This window comes from Aythya marila (assembly GCF_965140915.1).
Source record: "Aythya marila genome assembly, chromosome: 2".
NCBI classification, from domain to species: domain Eukaryota; kingdom Metazoa; phylum Chordata; class Aves; order Anseriformes; family Anatidae; genus Aythya; species Aythya marila.
Genome location: NC_139043.1, coordinates 103,023,470 through 103,049,851, shown reverse-complemented (window position 1 = coordinate 103,049,851; position 26,382 = coordinate 103,023,470). Strand labels below are relative to the sequence as shown.

Sequence of the window (26,382 nt, the reverse complement as noted above, 5' to 3'; positions counted from 1 at the left end):
ACTCTCAGTACCAGCCCTGAAGTGCTCCAGAAAGTCCTTCCAATTAGGGTCACCTTAGGGAAGGAAGGGGCAGGTCAAAGTGTTCACTCTTGGGCCTGTTTTTCTGGGCTGTATCCCATCTGCTACAGCAAGGAGAAGGTTTTTTCCTGACCTGACATACACGCAGGCTCCTAGATGCTCTGTGCAGCCAGACTCCCCACAAAACCCCAGGGAGCCACTTCCAGGAGGCAAAAGGGCAGAATATTTCATTTGGAGAATAACTCAAGGAGAAGGAATAAGAAAAAATCTGATATATTATGATGTGTGCTGAATAGACTAAAACCAGTAAAATAGTAGTGGAGGGCTAGTGGACTAGGATGCTGGCTAGATGATGAAAGCGATTACTGAATACATACCAAGCAAGAGGTCATGTTAAGAGCAAAGACCAGACATTGCAAGTCTTCACTTGCCTTCCACTCATACCAGCTTTCAACAGATTTTTTGACTGAATAAAGAGTACAAATTTGATCCCTAAGCAATAATGTAATGGGAAAGATTTATTGTGCATTTTTTCCTGTGAGGCAAATATCAAATTATTATCATGAGATACATAAATGGCTTTCCTATTAAAAAAGAAATCTTCACTCATTCCATGTTAACAGGAAAAATAATAATCGTCAAAACTAGTTCTCTTCTAAGGAGATTTTAATGAGTGGGAACTTCTACTACAAAAATGGCAGACTAGGAACACAGAGCAAAGTGCAGTAGTACTGACTTTATGATTATGTGCATATATTGAGAGGCATATGGCTTTAAAATGAATATTAAGAAGACAACAGGTATGGTAAAGTGATTAATGGCTCTGTCTGCCAGTCTTGCCTTCCAGTCTGCATCTTTCCTGGAACTCTGGGAGCCCAGAAGTGTCAGAAAAGCTCCTATAGATAAACCCTATATCCTAAAGAGCAGTTGCTCCAACTGGCCTAGCCCATATTGTCTTTTTTATTTTTTGATGTTGATTAGTACCAGAATTGGGGATCAGGATGAGGATTATTTTTAATATTGATCATTTAACTTAAGGGAGATAACCTGATGTGAAATACTTCCTAGCCTATCTGGGATATATGGAATCCAGCATCTCTGGGCAGACTATGCCAAAAAGAGGCAGAGCCAGAGCCAGCTCACTTTGTGTAACAGTAGGACCAGTGCCTCTGAGCTTGATCCACATAAATAAATGGAAAAAATTGCATTGAGTCTGTGGGCTTTGATAATTTGGCTGAAACAAAACTAAATAGCAATAAGGAATAGCAAAAAAAAATAAAAATAAAACAAACAAAAACACAAAAACCAAAAACTTTTTCAATAATGTAAACAACAGGTATTATTTCTACAACATTAATGAACTACTGATTAATAAACCAAAAAGGTGCAGTGTTCTGCAGTTAAACATTTCAGGAGAATGGGAGCAGAGGAGGCAAAAGTTCCTTCATTCATTAAATACATGAAACACAGCTTACTTTAAATGTGAAGCTTATCTATTTTTATATGAGAATCACACACCGTATTTTGTAAGTGAAGATGACTTCTATTAATTAAACACCATGGGAAGAAATAATAACTTTGAAAAAGAAAATTGTGAAAGTACCATCTATATTTGTTCTTCTGTGTTGGATTTGTTTAAAATGACTGCCAGGTAATAATGTCAATTGAAATTGCCTGAATGCAATGACATTTTTAAAACATCTTTTTCACAAGGATTTTTTATAACAATAATGACTTATTTTGTCTTCCTAGATATACTATATCAAAAAAACTTACAGCCAATCTTCCCCTACAACATGTGCACACACTTAAACCCACTCTTATTTTAGCCTGTTTTCATTCCAAATTTGTTTCTTGAAGAAGGCAGCAAAACAGCAAATCCCGCAACACTAGAAAATCTTCGGGGAAATTGTTTCAGATGAAACCTGATATATATAGTTAATTGAAAGTTTTTTTGTTTGTTTAAACTATTATTATCTATTATTTGTCTATTTGTTTGCTCTAATGGTCGGTTGGTGTTTTTTTTTTTTACCCAAATTTCCAAGAGCACAGAAAATCTGAATTAATCCTGATGACTTTTAAGTTTCTTAAATAGAGCCACCTGCTCCCCATTCCCTATGAAAGTGGATCACTGGGACAAAAAAAAAAAAAAAAAAAAAAAGATGAGAAAAGGGATTTTACACATAGTGTAAAGCTGAACCTTGCAGGTCACTAGCACAGACTCACACTCACACTGCAGGAGTAGGGAAGGAAAGAGTCAGATGGCCCACAGATACCTTATTCTCTCTTTTTACAGCAGAAAAGGGTGTCAGGGCTCCGAGGAGCAGCCTCAAAAGAAGGTGAGATTTTCTGCCATTGCCTTGGGGGACATAAACCTCAACTCAGAGAGGCACTGAGTTTAAGACCATCAAGGTTCTGCTCCAGATCTTCTGAAAGGGGGCCAAATAATATCTAAATGGGCCTTTTTTCAAATATGGAAGAGTGGCTTTGCTTTGATTTCCAAAGTAAAAGCAAAGAACTTAAAGAAAACTTGTAGTAAGTTTTATTTTTCATAAACCCAGAGAAAATGAGATTTTTCTCCATTTTTGTTGGCAGAGAAATTCTCTCCTCTCTCACCCCAACCAACACTGCTCTGTCTGCTAAATAGTATCTTAGAGGCAAAGCTTTCACTTCAGAGAGTGATTGACGGGCATCCTTCCAATTTCTAGAGCTACCCTCTGCTTAGTTTTATTGTAACATAATATACTGTTATGAATAATAATGTCGACCTAGTTTCCTGCAGTGATGAATGTGTGCAGTGTGCCAGCGCAAGGAATTTGCTTTTCATTGTCTCTTTTTCTCTCATCAGAAGAAGGAGGAGTCAACAATTTTCTTTCTGAACTCTGCAGCATGAGTATAGGGAATGGGGAGAAAATATAAAAAGTATGTCTTCAACAGCACATCCATACTCAAGAAATTACGGACAAAAGAAATAAGGATCAGAAACCAGGAAATCTTGCACAGGAACAAGAGGAATATTAAAATGACAGAAAAACAGCATTCTAGTGGTAGTATCTTTGACTCCACTAACATTTTGTAATGCATGCCCTTTCTCTGAAATTGCTTTTTTTTAAATATATATTTTTTCTAAAGATAATAAGGAGCCATTTCATGCATGTTACTTCCCTTGCAGATCAAGAAAATATTTTCACAGTGTGACAAAGGCAGCACGTCGTTGGAAGGCCTGACAACTTGCCCATATTCAAATTATTCATACGAAAAAAAAGTTTCAGTGGCTATAATGACAGTAGGTACAAAGAGATGAAGTGACATGGGAAGGATGATATCTAGAACCAAGCTTCAGAAAACTGGCTTGAGATGTGTACATCCTCAGCACACCACCTTCCGAGGAAGAAGAAAACAGAACTTTCTAACTCTGGAGTTAGAATGTCATTGAGTGACCACAGTGGCTGCACTTGTTCCACCGCACGCTAAGAACATCTGGATTTCACTGCCCCAGTAACCATCACTCATCTCTTCTCTGCTCACGCCCCATAAAATAACCAAGGTCAAGCAACTGGACTTGCCTATACAGACTTCACTGAGAAGCAATGTTATGCGATTGTGCCCAGTTTGGTCTATAACAGAATGCAGGATTGCATCCTGTGTGTTAGTAGATCATTTCCCAACACTTAATTAGTTTTCATTAGGATGCCACAAATAGCACGAGCACTATCAACAAATTAAAGAAAATACTGTGTTGCCTAATCATTTCCATTTTTTAAAAGTACTCTGTGTTTTCTGTCTTGCATGCTTCAAATAGTTTACAAATAGTTTGATCTTTCTAGAGTCACATACTTAATTAGGAATAATTTCTCTCTACTTTGGCTAGATCTAAGCCTTTCCACATAACATCAGTAAAAGCACCGAAATGTATGCCATTCTCTTTAATAAGTTAATAGATGACAAGAGTACTCTCACACTTATTAAAGTGTGGTTAATTAGTCCTCATGGGAATATTTTTTAATTAAGTACTTCATTGGGCATTAAGAGAGTCATACTTTTTTAGTAAATAGTAATGAGAACAATGAACAGTAATAATTTCCTACTCAGCAGGAATTTTCACATTACAGAAATCATGTGCAATTTAGACTTTTGACTGCTAAGTGCATTTTTAAATCAGATATTTTATTTATTTATATGCTTCTTGATTGCCTTTAGAAGTGACCTTATATCAGGTCTAATAGAAAAGGGACAAACAGCACATTGTACTGTTTGTTTCCTCTCAAAGATGCATGGCCAACAACAGCAATACTTCAAAACTAGTGCCAACTGGCTCATTTTCCCTGTTCAAGCAGATCTGAAGAACTGGAAGGTCCCACAGTGGGATCAGTGCTTCAGGTGATGGAGAGCAGGTGCATTCAATTCTGTTAGAGAAGAAGGGGTATACAAAACTTCTCCATGGGTGTATTAAGAAAAAAGTATTGGGAACATCCTTGTTGTGCTCAAAATAAGACACACCAAAAATGCTACAGTTCAAGATCTATGACTTGTACAAAGGTTATTGGCCCAATTTCTGAAACCATTTATCTCATCCCAAATGTTTCTCTGTATCGGTTTAAAAAAAAACAAACAACTACCTATACTTGAATAAAATGGAGCACCTCGGCAACATTCTCTGCAAAGCATAAAGCCTGTCAGAATTTCTCACCTTTGCCAGCTGGAACACATCAAGTATATTTTATGTAGTTGCAAATAGGAACTATTCCCAGCAGCTGGGGAAACTGTACTCACTATAGGCAAAAAAAAGAAGCAAAGAGGTGGAAGAGAGAAAAATACATTCAGTAGGAAACAGGCTGAAATGGATAAATGGATAAAATTTCTAACAAAGAAGATGTTGGTTTATACTGGAAAGATATGTAAATGCCACATTTTGTACTCTCTAATTGATCTAAAATTAATTTAATCTTATTTTATCTGGAGTGACTTATTTAAAAACACTTTGTATGAGAAAAAAATCAAGTCTTACTCTAAATCCTGTATATTACTTTTTCTAATGACTATTCTGGAAAGATTTAGTTGCAGAAATAATAAAATATTCTTTGCATCTCACTAATCCCTGTTTCTATTTCATATCAACACTTTGGTACATTCCTTTTTTAAAGTCAGTGGATGTAAAATAATATAACTTCACTGGGGCTCTCAGTATTACTTCATCCAGCTTTAGAAATGATATTTTCTGCAGTAAATTTCCTGAAGTTTTTACACATTTGACATCACAACTATATCTGCATGTGACAGAAGGACAAAATGACACCTAACTGAGCCTGCCATGGGAACAGAGGGCTTCCGTAAGCACAGAGAGATGCAAGAGGGACCCACTTCAACAGGATGCTGCAACTGTTTGTGCTCACAGGTGCTTCTACTACATCATTTGCCCTCCAAAATCCGTCTGCAAAGCAGATACTGGATCACAGTCAGGATCTCACACCTTGCTCTTCCTTGTAGAAAACCAAGCTGTAATGCTAGCCACATCTGTACATAGCCAGGTATGCCTCCGCTGGCAGATTAATGGAGGTTTGCTGACAAAGAGCTCCAGACTGCAGGCAGTTTCTATTCCCTTCTACACAGAGGCCCAGCAGGAGGACAAGCGACTCATGGAGGCTGCTTGCCGCTGACCACACTCCCCCTAGCAGGTACGTGACCCGGCCCCACCGCAAAATCAAAGACATCAGTGAAGTGCAGTCCAAAATGCCAGAGGTCACGGAAAAAAAATTGACTGTAGCTTTCTGTTATTAATCTCCCTAGTTTTTGTTTGTGTGTATTTAATAAGGCAAGTCTCCATGACTCTTGTTTAAAGGTTTACTACAGATATGCTAATCTAAAAAAAACATACCTTGTTTGCATGCAGTACACACTGATAAGATTTACAGTACTTCAGCACAGGTTTGAGCTGGTTACAGTCATCCCATGATGTATCTGAGCATCAGTTTTTATATAAACTCTTTAAGCTTCGTCCACCGTTATAGTGTAAATCAAACATGAAAACAACTCCCACAGATATGGTTAACTTGAGTATCTTCATTGACAGAACAGAAAATCATATCACCAGGCCAACCATTTAAAAAATCAAAAGCAGCGGAACTAAACGGAATAAAGTAGATCTGGAACGCGTGATCCCTACAGAGGATTCAGGAATCTGTCCTCTGACTTCGGCCAACCTCCTAAAATCTGCATACATTAAAAAACAAACAAAAAACACCAAACATCAACCTAATAATAATTTAATTCATCCTTAGTAAAAAAAAAAAATAAAATAAAATAAAATTAAAAAAGGACAATAGAGGAGCACAATAACAAAGTGTTTTCACATTGTAAGTTAGACTAGAAACGTTGTGACCAGAAGCAACTACTACTTGACAGATATCTGGAGGGCTCCATGAAAGATTTCCTGTCTGCCAGTATATTTTTTTTAAATGTCAGTTTTACTATCCAGAAAAGGCACCAAAAAGCAGAAAAAATCACTGCCTAACTTTGGACATCTTAATGGGAAACTTTCTGATCTGACCATTCAGTCTTTTTTTCTTTTTTCCTCCTGGGCATACCTGTAGGAATACCTGGGCATACTACTAAAAAATGCAGTGAAACCACCTCACATCTTCTAGAATTTAAGTGAATCACATGGCTAGTAAAAAAAAGGGAAGCACTTACTGCTACTATTATTTGCCATTTAAAGAAATATAATGAAATGTTAGTTGCCACCTCTTCAACCCGTAACAAACAAATTGCACTTCTCCTACTCCTCCCCCACCAGTGCTGCTCAGCCCAACCCTAATATTTCACCCCTACAGCAGAAGGGAAAATTTGGAGTTTTCATGTCCCTGTCTTGAAGTGTTCTTCATGCCAAACACTCTGGAGAGCCAAAAACCTTGAGGCAAATAAGGCCAACCATTCAGAGGAAAAACATAGGGAAACCCTGAGAACAATCCACAAATGCCAAGTGATTTCCACACAAAAACCACCACTCTGTCAAGTTTGGATGTGCAGGTAGACTTATAGAGGGGATGGTGTCTATTTTCTATACCCCTGTTCTCCATCACCTTCCAAGGTCAAGGATGCTGACTGGGTCACAGTTCCTGCACTACACCAGTCCTGTTGCCCAGTATACAGTATAGCTGCTGGAGCTGTACTCAAATTGCTCAAGAATTGCTTCTGTCTCAAGAGTTAAGGGCTGGCCAACCTAGCTGAAGAAAAAAAAAAATACTTCAAAACTACATATGGAAAAAAAAAAAAAAAAAAAGAATAAAATAAAAAAGAAGCCCTGCAGGTTATTCATTATTAATCCCACTTATTTTCTCATATGGCATTAGTTACACATTACTTGAGATTTTAGAGCAATTTCTAGCATTAAGGAAATATCTGCTCAAGTCAAAATTAAGCATTAATTCAGGAGAGAGATTTTAGATTTCAAGTAGATTTTTTCCTATTAGTGCCTCATAACAAAGTAATTGTTGAATTAGTAATACATTTGTCAGTCCTAGTAGTAATTATAGGTAATATATATATAAAACAAATTACTGCTTGATTTTAGAATGTGAGCAGTGAAAATTTGGCATGAGGTTCTAATTATCTACTGAACATGAGTCATGCCAAAACCGGTGGGACAAATCATACCTTAACTCCTAAAGCTAATGTGACCCTGCTGAATATGGCTTCCCTGCATTATGGCACCAATCCTGAGAGCAGAGCACACAGCGGGATTTGTACAGGTGCAGCAGCTGGCCCACATTCTCAAAAAGTTAAAGAGTGAGGGTGTGAACTGCAAAATGAGAACAACTACAACAATCCAGCTTAAGCGATTTAGCTCTGGGGGCCAAACCTCTAACAGGAATAACTAATAGCTTCTTTTCCACAAAACGGCGAACAAATAAATATGCATGCTATGCCAAAAATAACACCTACTATTCCAAACTTATCTGAAGAGAGATAAAAACATGGGCAAAAATGAGCAACTTTTGACTGACAAATTTTCATACATGAAGTATGGACCCTGAAAGATGCTAGAGAGCCCTAACTCCTATCAACTCTCTTTGTAAGCAGTGAGAAGGACTGACACAGAAGATTTTTAGAAAACCTGTTAAATAATTCAGGGATTTCTCCCTACTGTGCAGCTGTTCTTCAGCAGTTTTCATGGAGTGATGTGGGTGGTGTGGGCCTACAGTCTGAATGGGTTCTTAACTTTGAAAGGCAATCATAACTTTCTATTACTTTGTATGCTGAAAAGCAAGTATCAAAGCGTGTCAGAAAGCCATCTGACAAACAGTGAACTTTACAGGAAACAGATAAGAATTAAATGTATAACAAGGAAAATTAAGGGGTGTATTATATATTTCCAACACACATGTCAAAGGGAAATGAAGAAACAAATTTTGCATTTTGATTTATACACAAGTTCATCAGGGATCTAAATGACTTGTCTTAAGATACCTTGAAATTTGTGCATTCCTGTGCCAGGAATGCAATTTTCTAAACTCACTTTTCTAAATTCAAGGAAGATATCTTTCCCTATGGATTTGCTGGCATCAGGCAACAATCTAAGGGCCAGACAACAGTGGGAACCAGCTGGGCTGGGGGCTGTAAAAACACAGAAGTGCAGAGACAGCGCTTGCCTTAAAAGTCTGCAGTCATCTGCAATCCAGACAAGACACAAAAGCTGAGGGAATTGTTAAGATACAATGTATTGTATCTTAATGTTAAGATACAAAGCTAAGAGAAAGGAAGACTCGAGTTTACGTTGAGCTGGGACTCAGTAATGAATCATATGTTCAGGAACATATTTCTGCAGCTTCTTCTCTTTCCTCAGCTGGAAGTTTCTCCTCAGCCAGCTCTTAGGTCACAGAGGGACTGTCTGCCTCCTTTTCTGTCAGGCCCAAAGAATCCCTGCATTTCTCAAATATTCTCCCTTGTTCTTTTCTCTTCAAAATTGGCCTGACAGAAAAATCAAATGCTGGATGATGGCTATGTCCTGGAAGATCTCCTCTGCTTGCATGCAAGCCCTGTATAAAGAAAGAAAAATAACAAGCAACAACTTCTTGATGTAGCGTATATCACATCTCTCCATCTCCATCCTATTTTCACCTTTAGTACTAGGAGACACTGAAGAAAAGAAGTTGTTTCACAACAACTTTACAATTCCCAAGTGCCTTGGACCTTGATCCATGGAACCTCTGCATATGCCTAAAATGTAGCAGAGCTGCTGGCTGTTGGAAATGTTGTTCTGACATCTTTTGGAGAGAGCTGTTGGTGTGCATTCCTTAAAAAGTGGATTTGCCAAGCAGTGATATCAGGATTATGAGACTCAAATTACTACTGAAATGGCTATTTACAGTTTCAAGAGATTCTCTCAGTGACAACAGAGAGGGGCCACATGAACACTAGGTCAAATGCTTACGTGACAAATGGGTTAGCAATAGCACTTGGACTTCTGCGTGAAGGGCTAATGTTGGGAGGCCTCCTGTGATCTCAGGAAGCAGGAACCAGGAAACGTATTTAGAAATGTAAGCAGAAGCAGAGGTCAGCATGAGGGAAAAACAAAGCGTCCAATTATTGTAACAAGACAGATGTCTGTAGCCAAAGGACCAGGGAGATCTACGCAGGATACATGTGGTACTGCAAGAGGAAATGAAGTGCAGAAGAAATCCAAATATAGCAAGTCAAGATATGTTGGACTAACTGAACATAGATGCATCTACTGAATGGCACTTCAGTGGAGGTTGACTTATGCTTGGCATATGGATAAAGCAATTAGCCCATCAAGAAAATCACATTAGATGACAAGAGGTAATAATGCTATAATGTAATACAAAAGGAACTGATTTTACAGATAAAAAAAAGAAACCACAGCCTGGTTTCTGCATATTCAGGCTGATGAGCAATTGGACCCCTCTGTACATTGCCCTATGGTGAAAGAACATGAATGAGAAAACACTATCATAGTGAGATTTGTACCTGATAAAAGCCAAATAAGCTGAGAAAAGCCAATTAGTCACCTGAGTGAGGGATTGGAAACTGACCCTGGAAAAACCACTACCGTGTCTGACACACGGTGAGAGGCATCTCATGGGGCTTGATTGTGGTTCTTGGTACCCTGACAGACATCAGCAGGTGAACTGTGAAGAAAGAAGCCAGAAAGGAAAGACAGGGAGACCTCCCTGTGATGCTCTTCAACACAAGGGTCCTACTGGATGCCCAGCACAACTAGAAAGAACCAGTTTGTTTAGAAACAAACCCTCAGCCTATCAGATCCATAGCAGACAACCTCTGCAGATAGATATGCATTCTATAATGATTATTCAGCACGTTACATGTTTACCTTATTGGTGCCTTAGAACTTGTTTTTTTATATATCATACTAAGTCTTTTGTAGAGAAAAAAAAGTATATATATACATATTTTTGCCCTGATGACATAGTATATTTTCTACTTTGAAAAAAACACTCAGCAAGAAACAGAATGCCTAAGACTGAAGGGGAGGTCTGCATGAAGAGACCTGAGATAACTCTGACTATTACTGCTCATCATTCAGTCACCAAAATAAGCAGGGTGAAATAAATAAATAAATAAATAAACAAATAACTAAATAAAACAGATTAGAAAGTGGGCTACTGTCTTATAATTAACATATTTTTGCAATGCTAAAGCATAAATACTCACATGCAGAAAAGTTTTCTCCCAAAGGCTTCCAGGCAAAGTGTGCTAAAGGTTGATTCACTGGATGACCACAAGATGAAACAGTTATCAGTGCATGGGTGCTTAAAAACATCCTTATCTCCCAGCAACTGGTCATTCTTAACCACCAAGAAGTATTAACTCTCCACAGTCACAGCACATAAATCTTAAATTAAACATGTTCTTCTTTAGTCACCTGGGGGTATGTGTACAGCCATGATAATATTCTCTTACAAAATTCAGTCTAATTTATTATGGCCTGGGGTAATGACATAAGACCAAGCCTGATCTCAGTCCTTGTTTATGCAATTTGTATAAGAGGATCTCAGACCTTTGTTTTTGATATGTGCTGAACGCCATCTTTGTTATCACTCTGTTCAAATCTTCTAGTAAGGGCTTAAAAATTGTTTTGATGAGATATTTCTGGTAAGGGCTTTAAACTGGTTTTGATGAGATATTTCACCTTCATCTTTTACTCTCCACAAAGGATGAAGCAATTGAGAAATTACATACAGTTTCTGAAGATATCAGTAAAGAGTTGGTAGCAAGCAAGTTGAATAGTCACAAACTCCAAGAACAAGAACTACAAATCAGAACAAGAACTACAAATCTTGACTGAATGCCAATGTTTAAACAGGAAACTAACGTCCAATTCCCAAGACAGAGCAACAGCAGAGAGAGACCAGTCACAGAGCTCTCCCAAAATAGCACAGGGCACAGATGAAGCCACGTGAATGTTTCTAATGTAAGACATCTTTAGCGTGCAACAGATTTAATGAAACCTTGAACAGAAGCATCAAGAGAGATGTTGTCACACCAATTAAAAGGAGCACGCAGGTGAAACTGATGTGAACATGTGAAAACATATGACACATAAGTGAATGTATGAAAATATACATGAAACCTGTTCATGTCAAAGCCCCCATTATTTGACTCTACTCTGCACAAAACACAATATTTCCAGTAACAGAGATCATCATTCACAGCCTAGCCAAACACTGGGAAATATCCAGGGAGATTATGACCTAACTGTCCACATCCTGGACTAAGAATATCAAAACAAAAAAAGTCTACTCACATTGTTATTTATGCTGAAATACTAGCCAACTTCTCTACCACTTCTGAGTTCCAAAATATACTAATCATCTTCATAGGAATATATTATTTATTTCATTTTAAAAACTTCCATATACAACCTCCAACTGAGGAAGAAGTGATGAACAAAAACATCTTAGGATAAAGTATCTAAAGAGCAGAGCTCCTGATGGGTTTGATTTACATCTGAATGCATTTAGCATCAGCATTTAAAAATTACAGAAGTCTATACGACTCTCCCCAAACTCAAATTTTGCAACTCATAAACCTTTCTGGGATTTATAACAGTTTGTTTTGCACTGTATTCTGCATTCCATATTCTGGGGTGGTTAGGTGGATGGGTGGACAGAAATATTAATATTAATGGAGATTTATAAAATTATAGATGTTAAACTTTGTAAGCACTGACCAAATATAGAGCATACTACCTCAGAATTAAATACATCCAAAAAAAGGTACAACTCCAGGATGAAAGTAACTATTTGTACCACAAACAGTAACAGCAACATAAACAAAAAAACATACTCTTTAAACATTGGATCACCTTGGCAGTGGTCCTAACTCAGGGAAGAGAACATGACAGTGACTGTTTAGCTCAAGGTTTCATAGATTGGCCTGAGCTGGCTTAGCAAAGATGAATGCAGTCACTGTGTGACATGTTGAAGGCAGTGAATAAAGGGAAGCAGAGCAAGTGAGAAATATTTTCCCATTTTCCATAATCCATGTGTTGTTTTTTGTTTGTTTTTTCTTCCCGTATCTACAATATCGATACCCTATTAGCAAATTAAAGATACCTAGCATAAGGGCCATCTGATATTTAACATGTATTCATCTTCAGAGCTACATATTTTCTCTTTTTTAATAGAGAACAGAAAACAAGGTTTGGTGACTGATTTTGCTAAACACTTCTTGCACAACCTGGGTAGATACCCACCTGAGCCTTACATTCTGCATCCATGAAGCAGCCTAACAATGTACTTTCAATCTGCTGATGTGAAAGAGAAGTGCTGCTACATATTGGAAACAGTGGGCTACCAATTGTATGCGGTTCTTTTTCACTCGGCTCAGCGTTACTGGTAGATCACTGCAGAGTGTCCAATGGCTTATCTGTAGCACCAGCAATGCAGGATCTCCTTTTTGACTTTTAGGTTATGTCCATCATTGTCAAGGAGATGTCTATGTAAAATTAAATATCCTTTAAATAAATCCCTATACTAATAAACTGTAAACACTTTTGCATTACTATATAATGGAATATGACTCTTAAAAAAGGATTAAAAATGACTGAACTTCACATTGTCACATTTTTTTTCAAAACAACAGAACTGATACTTCAACCAACTTTTGAAAAGTATTTGAAATCAAGAGCTGCTGTCACGAAACTATCTAAAAAGTATTTTTTTTTTTGCTCATCTGAGAAAATTACATAGCAAAACAAAGATGCAAAATTTCACATTTTGATTAAATACATCACCCACCAATTCAACACAATATCTGTTGTTAATTCCTGCAGCTGTGGTTGTATATCCTTTAATTCTTTCCTATAGCTTAAAAAAAAAAAAAAAAAAAAAGGTGACAGGAACAACTGAGAACAACTGAGAGCTATGAAGAGGAAATGTGATATCATTTTCTTATTGTTATCCAGAATTCCAGAATGACATGGATAGATGTGGAAGCCTATCTTTGACTTTTTCCAGATGTCTGTGGAACTGTATCAGCATTCCAGCTTTGTTTTATATGGATGTGTACTCTGTGAACTTCTTTGTTCAGGCTTTTATTTTTCACTGTGTGAGAGGGAATTTTGACAACATTTCAACCAGAACATGAGAAGTTGCAAAAATAATTTTCAAATTCATGTATCAGTGCAATCTAACTTGTGGAAAAGCTGTTGAGAGAACAGGATGGTAATGAACAGGTGGTATTTGTTCTCAAGGCAATGCAATCTCATCAGCTGAAATTTATTTTGGTTTAAAATCCTCATAAAAATATGATACCATGAGATTGCAGTACCGGAAGATATGGCCAGTCCTGCTTGGCTGTAGAACTGCTATACTACCCTGAGCAGAATCATGGCTCACATTATATGCCAACAAGACCAATCTGATCTTGGTTGATATCCAAAAGTTTTCTCTGCACCTTTTTTTTGGAAGCACTCATACTTGTAGTCAAGGAGGCCACTACAGAGCATCTTCCTACCTCACCAGTACCTGGTATTTTAAACTTTGGAAAATTCCATTCAATTCAATTTTATTAGTGAAAAACAGTGCTGAAATCCTTTCACTCCCCCACTCCACCCCCAACCCCTTTGCTTACCAAGGTTGGCTAATTGGGTAATTCAATTAGACTGATTCTTGAAATTGCACAGGTTGCTTCAGTACAAAAACTTAATAATCACAGAAAACTCCTACTGTAAGGAATAAGGTCCCTGAAAATTAAAATGTGCATGTGGGTGGGTATAATCAAAAACAAAGAAAGAAACACAACTGAATAGCAATTTAAAGGCTTTTCTTGACCCCTTCCCACAGTACTGATTTTTTGTGTTTCTGCTAGTCTTATACTTTATCTTTAGGCAAACAAAACATCAGATAGCCAATAACATGCTAAAGGATAGCCATGAAATAATGAGAATTGTTTGAATAGTGTTATGAACTGGGAACTGTTGTCAGAACAACAGTATCAGCTTCAATTATTATTATTATTATTTATTCCTGTAATATTTGTCTGTTGCAGTTTGTGAGAGTCTTTAGCTGATATCTTCACAAATATAAAAAAGTTAGCCACAAGAAGTATTTACTATCTCCTTTATATTAAAACAGAAAAAAAAATCCAGACATAAATAAGGCTTTCAACAGTAGGTCTTGTAATTCCACAAGTTTTATATTGCAGCTGTGTTTAATTAACACTAGACCACCACACCCTCCAGGTGGAAGATTTTGAGGACCATTAAAATCCAGTTTGGTGCCTTGACTAAGGTCTGTATTTTTAAGAATGATGGTTGGTTGCTAGACGCTACAATAGAGCCTGTTCTGGGTATAATTTGAGTCCTTTGATGTTCCTATGGTAGAGACAAGAACATGGGTTCTCTCAGAAACATTACATTATTTGCAGACAGACCTGTGGGGTCTAGGAAAAGCAGGAATTTCTTGGAACCTGTTATGTAGCCATCTGTGGCATTGCTAAGAAACTGCAGGGACACAATCCATGACAAGGTCACAATCTGCTGGTTTTAAAGGATGCATTGAAAATCATCCTCTTATATTTCAGTATTCTGAATTTCTATGCCAAAAAGACCCATAAAAATAATAATAATAATAAAAAAAAAACGGTCAGGCTATGTGAAGTTTCTTGGCCATAATGACTTTATAGGTGAAGTGATTCATGAACCAAAAATGCATGTTAACAGTTCCATGGCGTTTACATTGGGGGCTGGCTGTCCTCTTTTGAAATGTATGACTCTATGCATAATAGAAATAACTGGTAGGACTTTCGATTTATTAATGTACACTAAGTTACATTGCTACCAATATCCTTCAGGGCTGAAGTTCTGTTTTTATTATGAATAACCTTTTACTCTTCTAATGAGTACAGTAATGGATTGATGATACTAAACCCCACAAAGCTTGAGAAAGCTCTCATCAACCACTAGCTGGAGTTTACGAATAATTTGGTATCACTGATAATATTTAGAAATCAAGTTCATTCTCCAGTCACTGAACTTTGAAAGGTATTGTATCCTTTCTTTTTTTTCTAGACGTAAAAATAAAATTATGGTGTTGTCATGAAATATTTTTCATTTACTTTCTTTCACTGATTTTTTTTCACCATTGAAAATCATACTGTTTGTACTCTAGATGATGAGTATAACATCTCTAAAATTCAGTTTATTAATTCCTTTAAACAAAATCCTAAAAGAATTTGGTATGATAAAATTCAGCAGTAAACACAGTATATGTGGATGGAAATGGTACAATGCTACATGTACAGATATCAGGAAAATGCTAGACTTGTAATGAAACAAAAGGGTTTAAGATTAGATTAAACAAGATTAAGATGTTTAAACAAGATTAAGATTAATCTTAATTAAGATTAAGATTAATCTTGTTTAAGATTGAAATCAAATCCAACCTTCTAAATGAGTTCTCTTCCTTCCAAAGATATGAAAGGTATTTTTCCTTCTTTGGTGACTGCAAAGGACTTTTACTTATTTATTTTGCCCTGTGTTAATATAAGCATGACAGAAGAGCTGCATGTTGTTTACGCAAAAGTTGTAACGTACAGGGCCTTCTTGCACACTGTGTGGTTATTGATTCAGACATATGTATACACACACACACACAAACATATAGATATATATGTGTGTGTGTGGCAGAAATTGATGGGAATTTTAAGGCCTTTTCCATTCAGAAGTGGACTCAAAACGTGGAAAGTTCAGACATAATTTTACCCAGACTCAGGGCTGTGTTCTAACACACTGACACAGGAGAGCCCACCAAAGCATTTCAAGTCCAAGTCTGTGAAGAAAATATTTTTTTTTCCCCAAATGGCTCCAAGCCATATTTATGTGAACAACGCCTTTTGCTTTGTTTCACGGGGTGATTTTTTCTCACGTTGCAGATTCCATTGAACAGCTAAGTAAACCCAGTTCTTTCTACTCTACCTTAACTTTGGGTTAAGATCTGCCTTGTGCCCTGAGCAGTCCCCAGGCTGCATCTCAGATGGCTGCCACCCCCAGGCAGGATGGCTCGCCTTTTAGCTAGGGACCCAGCCATGGCAGAGCTGCTCTGGTTAGCAGTTGTCAACTCAACTCACTTTTGCTGCTCACTTCCCAGCTGAGACCCAGAGCACGCTGCTGACACAAAGCGTGCAGAGGCATGGCAGGCTCAAGCCAAAGGGCTTGGTCCCAGGGATAAAAACTGGCTCAGACTTACAGGGTGGGTACATACAAAGCCTCACAGCACCACGCTAGCAAATTGGGTTTTCTAGGAATACTCAAAATGATTACATGATGAAGAGCGATACATAAAGATGTAAACAATCTAACACAAGATAAATCCTCGGAATTAAAGTGAAATATTTTTTTTCAGTGGAAAGCATTTTTCTAAACAGTGTTCAACACACATATATATAGTTTCCTATTTCTGCACAGTAACTCCCCTAAGACTCCCCACTAAATATTTATGTTACAGTGATTTGAATGCTCAGCAAGAGAACTTTTCAACATAATGCTCTACACCAGAACAGAGAAGCTAGTTGCTAAAGCACCAGTGTTGATCCTTACATACCCCATACTGCTACAACAAAACACTGTAGATGAGCCAGAAAAAAAACACTGAAACAGTACTGCTGGTGTGTGAGGTTTGTCCCTGTAATGGTACACACAGACCTGTAACTGGTTGCATGAGAAACCTGTTTCTGACCTTGCTGGTCTTTTAAAAACTTTTCAGAATATGGAAAGCAGACTTTCTAGTAATTTGTGACATAAAAGTAGTTGATATTGCATAATGTCTGGTAAGATTTTCATAGGAGGATCAAGAATATAACTAGAAGGAAAACAATAAAATAGCTACTTACAGAAATGTAAAATTTTTGTTGTTGTTGTTTTTACATCTTTGTTTCTTAATTTACCAAGAGCATAAATCAACAAAAGAACTACTCTCCTCCACACACACATCCTGCTGTCCTCTCTACTATTCAAGATTTATCAAGTGCCTTTTCCTGCACAGCTGGCCTTCATTTGTTCTTCCCACTTGCTACTTCTGCTCCAGTCCTTAAGCAGGCAGAGGGAGACAGACAACAGCTACTCTGTCCTCCTACCTGCAGCCCCCAAAACAAGGTGACAGTGATGGTCACCTTTCTTTTACATGCCTGCAGTCTGGTGTACTCATCCTAGCTACAGATCAGACATGGCAAAGAAATTTTCTTTGTGTTTCCTCTGGTGTAGCAACAGAACATCTTTGGAAGACCGCTAGCTTCAGAAACAGGCTGTAGTCTGCACCCAGTGGCTTCCCAACTCTTATCTCCAGTGCCTACCTGGTTGTCAAAAACACTGAGTCTGAGGTGACCCCTTTCACTGCCACTCAGTGTCAGACAACTTTCCGCTTCACTTCAAACGTTTCATCAAAATTTAGCCAAAGTTTCAATCTGTATTGCATTTTTAGTTTTATCTTGCTCTGAAAATGTCTGATATTTATATTGCTGTACTGACATATGTCACAATGTAAATTATCACAGAAATTTGATGTAGATTACAAAATACAGTACTGGACTTAGAAAATGTACTGTGCTGCAACAAATACCCTCAAAGCACACAGCGTAATTCCTTTTTTCACTGAATTATGAACACAAAGAGAAGAATTACAAACTCAAGAATGCATCCTGAAGTCAGTTTTTAACAACAAAAAAAATCAAAACCAAACAAAAACAACAGCTTTTTGCCATTCATGTCATGTTCATGGTGAATAGTTTCATGTCAGGAAAATAGTGAGTTTGTATGCAACCTGGAACACATGATTTCTTTTTCTTTGATAATAATCTTAAATGAAAGCATCTTAAATGAAAGAACACAAGTATACTAACTTAATTCCAGCATGATTATATATTATGCAGAAGGTTTTGTATGTCAATGCTTAAAAAGAATATTTAGAATGTTGCTGGATTTTCACATGGAAGCATGTGAGTCTAGAACTAAAGACTCCATAAGTACAATGAAAACTAACTTTCTGAACTGTTATGCATAATGCCCAGCAGGAAATTAAGCAAGACTTATCATACATGCCTAAGAAGCAATTACAGAAGCTTCTGTTTCCTCAGTCATAAATTTCCTAGCTGCATAAAGTTACACTGGAAGTGTTGAAGCAATGATGACATTCAGCGTGTAGTGGATTAAAGTAAAATTAACTTTCATGTGGAGAATAAACTATTGTTGCTTTTTCTTTATTTGTCAGGCAAAAAACTCACATTAAAACCTTTCCTTGATCAGGGGCTTATCAGAGGATGTGATCCACATGATCTACAGCATGATGTTATATATTATTGAATTTTGGAAAAAATGAAATGACAATCAGAAATGGTCATTGGTAATAATGTACAACCACATGCCTTTCTAGGATCTTGTATATATAATGTATTTGTACCAACATAAAATTATAGCAGTTTTCACAGCTAGGCATCCTTTTTAGTCATGAGTTCTCCTTGATTCCACAGACAGATCCCTTTTTACACATTTCATGACTCAGACACTGCATATTTTTATGCACAACAACAAACAACCAGGGAATTACAGGAACTATACTAACTTTTTTATTCTTAATGTCATTCTCCCACCTTTCTGTCATGTCTTAAGTTTCAGGAGTACTTGCCATGCAAAGCAGGTTTGACAGCATCTTAATCAGCTATGAACTCACTACAGACAATGCATGCTTGCATTACTTGTGCTAATCTCTGAATAATTTTCTGTCTCTCAGTGGAGATTTGGATAAATGGTTATTACTTTTATACTCATACAGTCATTGCTTTTAAACTCATAATTTACAGGGATAGTTGCTAATATGAGGACATTATCAGAATATTAGTTTCTTGGAATATTTCAAATTTTCAGTATTTTCAAAATACTTGAAGGCAGCCCTGCGTGAAATTATATGTCCAAAGAGCTGACAGGAGTCCATGAAATATATGTTCATACTCTAGGCAGGTGTTCAACCAGTAAGTCACGGTATTTGAAAGTCCTGCATGCATCTGCCACACACCGTCGCCATAGAAGCAGGAAATTCTGAATGCAATTTCTTAATTCTTTGCCCCTCTATAAGTAGAAATACTGTGTTTATTTCCAATTAATTAATAAATCCACTTAGAAATATGCTGGTTTTTACAATACAGTACTTTTCAAAACCAGCACAACCTTGAAAGAATACTTGGGAGGATATAAAAGACATTAAATATGACTAGGTACAGAGGGAAAAGTACCTGGTACTCATTCCAATGAAAGGTCAACTGTAGTCCCGAGTCTGAGGTTTCAATAAATGGAGAATCCTAATTTGTTTGTACTGGATATTTCTGCTTCCTAATATAACCCAAAGCCCCAGGGACATGCTGGTAGTAAAGCAAACACAGGACGGTCTTTCAGCCAAGAAATCATTTCAAATTTATCTAAAGCAGAAAGTTATTATGATTCCACAATGGTGGCATGCATTTGTTTGACATTCAACACGGCATACTGGGGGCAGAGAAATATCTGAATTTAGTTCCCATGATCTAATAGAGAAGCTATCTAGGCAACTTGGTGATTTAAGTCTATTCTCCCTTTTTTCTTCATATAACCATTTTGTAAATTAAGCATCCAAGCAATACACAGTAAATAAATGCAGAATTTCACAGAAATCTTTAGAAAGATTTCTAAGGATTAATTACAGACCCATTAGTTCTATTATTTGAGGTACAAGAAAAATATTCAGAAGTACCATAAATGTCAATTTTGATATTCCAGCAAACATTGAACACAAACCAGTGTATTCACAAATCAGTAAATAGCTGATTAAAAATACAGCTGAAAGAAAAAAATAATCTTAATTGTATTTCTTAATGAATAAAATGTTGTGAAAGGATACGGTTTTCAATAGATCTGGGTGTAGACTTCAACACCAGGAGATGGTACAGTCATCACAAAATAAAAAATGGGTACATACCACTACAACTAAGAGAAAAATAAATTGGAATATTTTTACAGATTACTAAACAAAAAAATAGGACACACTTACAGAGGAGTAGTACAGTGAGGAGTATTTTCCTGATTTACTGAAAGTAAAGTTTAAAATGAACATCATGGAAAACATTGCTCTTGCTGATGGAAATGTCATTTCAAAAACATGTTTAAAATTATTCTTAACAAAGAACTACAGCAAGCATACTGAAGAACTTATTGTCTCTATGTTACCTCTACATTTATTGCCTCCATATTACCTTTTGATCAAATTTGCAATTGCCTGTCTCACAGATTCCATATGCAAAGGGCATTGTTTAATCTAATAAACAGAATTTTATTTCATCAGAAGTACAAATTTAATAATAAAATTGTATTACCGCACGAATACTACTACATCTCAAAATCCGATTGTGTTATATGAAAATATCATCAGCATAACAAGACTGATTACCTAGGTCTTGATGGCTTAAGAAGATCAACACAACTCACACTTGCTGTATTTGTCTTTTTCCCTCCCTATATGAACTCTGATTTAAAAAATGAACTATCTGGTTATATTAGTTCCATACAACACAGCTGTGGCTAACCAGAAATTTTTTATTAAGCCAAACGACAAGTTCTAGCAGCAAGATTTTACTCGTGCTAGGCAATACTATCAAGGTTGAAAGAAACAAAAACCCTCTGTTGGCTATATGTTTTAAATACCTCTATCAACCCACCAGCATATATCTATCTTGCTTAGAAAATGATATGGCATTTTTGTAGCCATCCTGAAAGAGAAGGAAAGGTATGACCTCTAAAAGAGGAAAGGGATGGAAAATAAAAATCTGAAGAAGCTAAACATTCAAAGACTTGCTTTTTTAAATGCTACCAGCTGATTTTGAATAAATTCAGCATAAGAGCAGAGTAATTAAAAATCAATCAAAAATTCTACTTTCTGCTTTGCTTTTGCAGATGGCCTAAATTAATCTGCTTCTAGATGTACATGTAAAAGATTATTAAAGGGATATTCAATAAATGTCTTTAATTTCCAAAATGAAACTAAAACTGTATAAGGTTTAAGAGGTAAGAATCAATTTAAACATTTTTCAAGTGTTCCTATTACTAAAATGAAAATATTTTCAGAAGACATAATACAGCAGTGTGAAAAGAAAAACTGAAAACAGAAATGATCTTTTGATTCAGAAGCTGGCATTTAAATATACCCAAAGTGACCTTCAGAATTTGAAAATAAAGGTATACCCTTCTCTCATCTATTTCTTAAACTGGCAGAAATAAGATGATTAACTACACAATGCAACAAATTTTAAAGAAAACACAGAATCAAATAAAAACATTAATTCATTCATTTCTGATGTGAAAATGATGGAGTCATAGAATTAGCTTTAATTTTCCTGAAGGAGTAAAGTAGCGGAGAGAAGATTCACTGTAGTGACATGGAAAATTCACGTACTTCATCCTTGGAGCATTCAAACACAAATCAAAATAATTACAAGGTGGGTTTGTTGTTTTCATGTTTATTTTTATCTTTCTTTCTTTTTGCTATTACAGCTTTTCCCCTTCCTCAAAGTATTGCCCTTTTACTGCAACAAAAGTCCTGGTCCACTTTTGCACTACCTACTCTCACTTTATTTCCACAAGGGCAAAGTGTGGTGTAATTTATTCAAACTCAGTGAGAAATCAGTTCCAGCAAAATCAAAACAAAGATTAAATTTAAAGAAAAAAATCTAATATATATCCAAAATATATCCAGTATATCAAAAATCCCTCACGATATTATTTGCAGGTGGCGCCCCTTCACATGGGGCCATGAACTAACTGGGAGACAGAATTCAACAGTCTTGAAAACATTCTGGAAGAAACTGGGCAAGCACAAATTTCTGTTACAATGTAGGTGTACTCACCTACATAAATATGGGTTTAGGAAAAAAAAACACATTAGGTGCTCTGCAGAAAAGTATTTGTAGGTTATAGTGAATCACAAACAAAGCAGGAGATGATGCTACTGTTGGGAAAAAAAAAAAAAAAAAAGTACCATATAGTAACACACACACAGGTATTGTCACTTGTAGACATATAGGTAATTGTTATATTCAGAATATATTAAAAAAAAAATCTCAGCTGAATTACTGCCTTACATTGGGCACTGAACTTCAAAGAAGTATGTGGACCACTTGACAACTTGGAGAACACAAAAATAATTAAACCAATAATTAAACAATTAGACCAATATTAAAATTATTATTAATAATCGTTAATATTAATTATTATTTCTAATTAATTATTATTAATAAGTGATTATTATTGAATATTAATATTGAATAATTAGACCAATAATTAAACATGGCCCATGAAGAAATTTTGGAGGGACTGAAGATCTATTAAGAGGAAAGAATGAAAGGAGTATATGTGACAGACATGACGGCAGCCAGTTACTTCAAGCAGTAACCAAAAAGAGAAATGGAAATGTTTTCTCCATTTCTACAGTATATTGAAGGAGCAAGACAAGGTATTTTGATTAAGGGGGAAAAAGTCCCTAATGATAAGCATCAGAAGAGACTGTAGAATATTTCCAGTCAGGCATACAGGACCTAATAATAAGATAAACAGCTGTAAAAACTGTTTCATTAATAGCTGATCCCAGTCTGGATAACTCCAGTCTTCTTGTCTACACTTCTGTGCTTCTTACTGAGTGAAAAGAGTTGAATAAACATTAACAGCTAACTCTAACAGGCAGAGATCATAACACTGTGCAGATGCTACAGGCACAGTGCTGTCATTTCTCCAGCTATGGCTTAGCACACTGCTGTAGTCAATTTTGCAAAGCATTATTCATATAGCTGGGGAACAGGAAATGCAGTAGGGCTTTGTCACCAAATAATTACAAGCAGAAGTACTACCAAAGTACTTTCTGGAGTAGGAATTCTGACTTCTCCTCACTTACATAGTACCACATATTCTCTGATGCCATTTAATGACAATACTTTGTTTCAACTAGTCTAAGCAAGGATTTGGTATTTTTTGTCTCTTTGATCCTCAGTGGACTTTTTACCTTTTTTAACTTCTTCTGCACCTTGCTGGTCCAGCATCCATAATGCCAGCATCATTTTCCCTTCTTCATTAACTTTACCTGAAGTTGATCAACTGTTGCCATACCAGTGAACCAAATGGTGCCAAGTTTACTCTGGCTTTGAAATTCAACAACTGATTTTTATTTATTTATTTATGGCTTGGCTTGCTTGACTGTTAGAACAATCTGTGGAGCTACTTTTGTTGGCCCACTTTTCTCCCAAAAAGTCAAGCATAGTCTGGGAGTTCACATGGGGCAAATACTGTTCCCAACAGGTAACTTAAACACACTCTCTGTGCCCAGGAGGCAAAGAGAGATTAATAGTGAGGATGTGGGTCATTCATGTGAACTGGTCTCAGTGTCAGAGAGCAGCCTGAGGCACATTTAATTTACTACTACATTCACACCCATTATCCTATAAGGCCATTTGTAAAGAAATTATTATTAATAGCAGCTAGAATAGAAGATACTGAATTTAGAGATGTTAATTACAGATAGACAAGGTATGTCTCCTCCTTTTCTTCAGGAGTGTATTCTTCAGAATGAAGTTAACTTTCTAAAATTGTTTTCCACTGTAGATCCCAATTTCCACCACAGGAGGAAGAAAACACTACATGGTTTCTTCTCTGTCTTGGATGGTTAGGAACTCTCTACCCTTCAAATGGTGTCTAACAATGATACAAGTGCTATAATCTAAGTAAAAATAATGTATTATTAATCACAAGAGTATTAGTTATAGGAAATCAACTCTTGCAGTTCTCACGATCGGTAATAATAAACATTTATGGAAAAAAAAAATACACTTTTGAAGGTCTGACTTGAACTGGCAAAGCCTAAGACATTTCAGTTAAGACCGATATTTCATAAACACAATTATGTCTTTTACTTCAAGAAATGGTTTGAGTTAAAGGTGAAATTATAATGTGTGCTCCAAGTTTCCTTAGGATTTTGTTGCTTTAAGTTAAATGCTTTGCTTCATATAAGGTTTCTTGTGTTTAATTGTAGTGTAACTGTTTATTCAAGTGGCAGCAGCATGCTCTGTGATAAATTAAATAGACATTTATCAAGGGCAAGCTGACAGTTTTAAATGTTAAACATAATCATTGTAAGACAAGTACAAATAGCTTCTACCTGGAGGTTACATATCCAAATCACTGGATAGATATTTTAATTAACTTCTGCACAATAAAGAATATTTGCTTCTGAATTATTGAAGAACATTTCCTGAGAGAGGACGATATAAAATGTCATGCAATATATTTGTAAGTAGTGTTTATATATAAATAAAACCTGAAAATCCTTCTTCCTATATGACACAGGCAAGAAAGAGACAAATACTGTTTAAAAATATAAATCTTGAGGTCAAAAATTAACTTTTAATTAAAAAAACATCTTAACAGAGTTCCATCAGACAGAGGAATAATACATGCTTAGAGACATTTTTATTAGTATATCTCATTTTTTTCTTAGTTCAGTGAATTATTAATTAATAACCGTATACCACCTCCAGTTCTGAGGGAATTTTGAGAAAGCCTAAGGATGAAGATACACAACAACCATTGCTAAACCCAAAGAGAACATACTGAGAAACATATGAGTGGGAACAAATGAGTTAACACTGTTCTGTTTTGCTAAACCCATCTAGACTTCTTGCCCTAGTAACAGCAGTTCTTAAGGCAACAAGCTGGGAAAGAAGAAGAAAGCTGAAAACCCATAAGAGCACAGTGGTAAGTGCCTTCCCATCAACCCTTCACCTTTCAAACCACTAAAGCATCTGCACGCTTACAATACTAATAAAAGCTAAAAGGTTTTACTCACAGTTAAAACCAGGTTCAATAGTTTTTCCAGCTTCAAGACTGTTTATTGTAATCTGAAAGATGATGTGCAGCAGCAGAAATGATAGACTGGTGAAACACAGAGATTTTAATAATCGTCCTGTATGCCCTGGAAGACAAAATATACATACATGCAGTTGGTGAATTTCTTAATAGCTTTTAAAATTTAAAAATAATAAAAACAATAAAAATATTCTGACCATTGATATTTTTGCAAGTCAGATCCTCATTATTCTTGATTGACTCTTAACAAGCAATGCCATAGCAAAAATCATACTTAAATTAAGGTATCTTTGAGTACTCTTTAATTACAAAACCTACTGATTGTTGTTACTGATATTTCTTTTTTACTTTTGGATTAAAAAAAATTAAAAAAAAAAAATCTTGAGTCCCCAGATAGCAATTTTATATAACAAATAACATAATTATTCTTATCACCATGTTACCTGATACAAGGTATGGTTGATACTTCCAATCTTGGGGAAAATAAAAACCTGTTAACCTAATTATACTTTCCAAAACAAATTAAATTGGAGGAGGTATAACAACAGAAGATCCTCAGTTTGGCTCAGAAATACAGACATGCTTTCAAAGGAATGCTTTGCTTTGTGCAGACTGCCCTCTTTCTCTTCCTGTAGTAGTTTTTTGAAAAGAATTTTCAGTACACACTGAAGAAGACTGTGCCAGATACACTTGGTCTTAGTTCCTCTATGATTTACTAGATATATATAGCCAAAAGTGAATAGCAAATGTTTGATGGAGACTTACAAAATGCCATATAAATCCTCTAGGATACACTCAACTTTATCACAGGCAGCCAGATTTGCAAGGGATGAACCATTAGTATTTCAGAAAATATGCAACTTTAACAATAGGTTTTGTTGCTGATGAAAGACTATACTACCTATCACCCTACTTGATCTATTTACAATAAAATTTCTATTTCTTAAGTATTTTAT

The 26,382-nt window shown here is 36.1% G+C and overlaps 1 protein-coding gene across 1 annotated transcript in view; it reads right to left on the bottom strand.

Annotated features, from left to right (window-relative positions):
• PIEZO2 (piezo type mechanosensitive ion channel component 2) overlaps positions 1–26,382 on the bottom strand; it is a 311,014-nt gene that overhangs the window by 170,992 nt on the left and 113,640 nt on the right. The window contains exon 3 of the mRNA XM_082754254.1: positions 25,407–25,532. Within this exon, the coding sequence (XP_082610380.1) occupies positions 25,407–25,532 (126 nt within the window). The remainder of the gene's footprint in view (positions 1–25,406; positions 25,533–26,382) is intronic.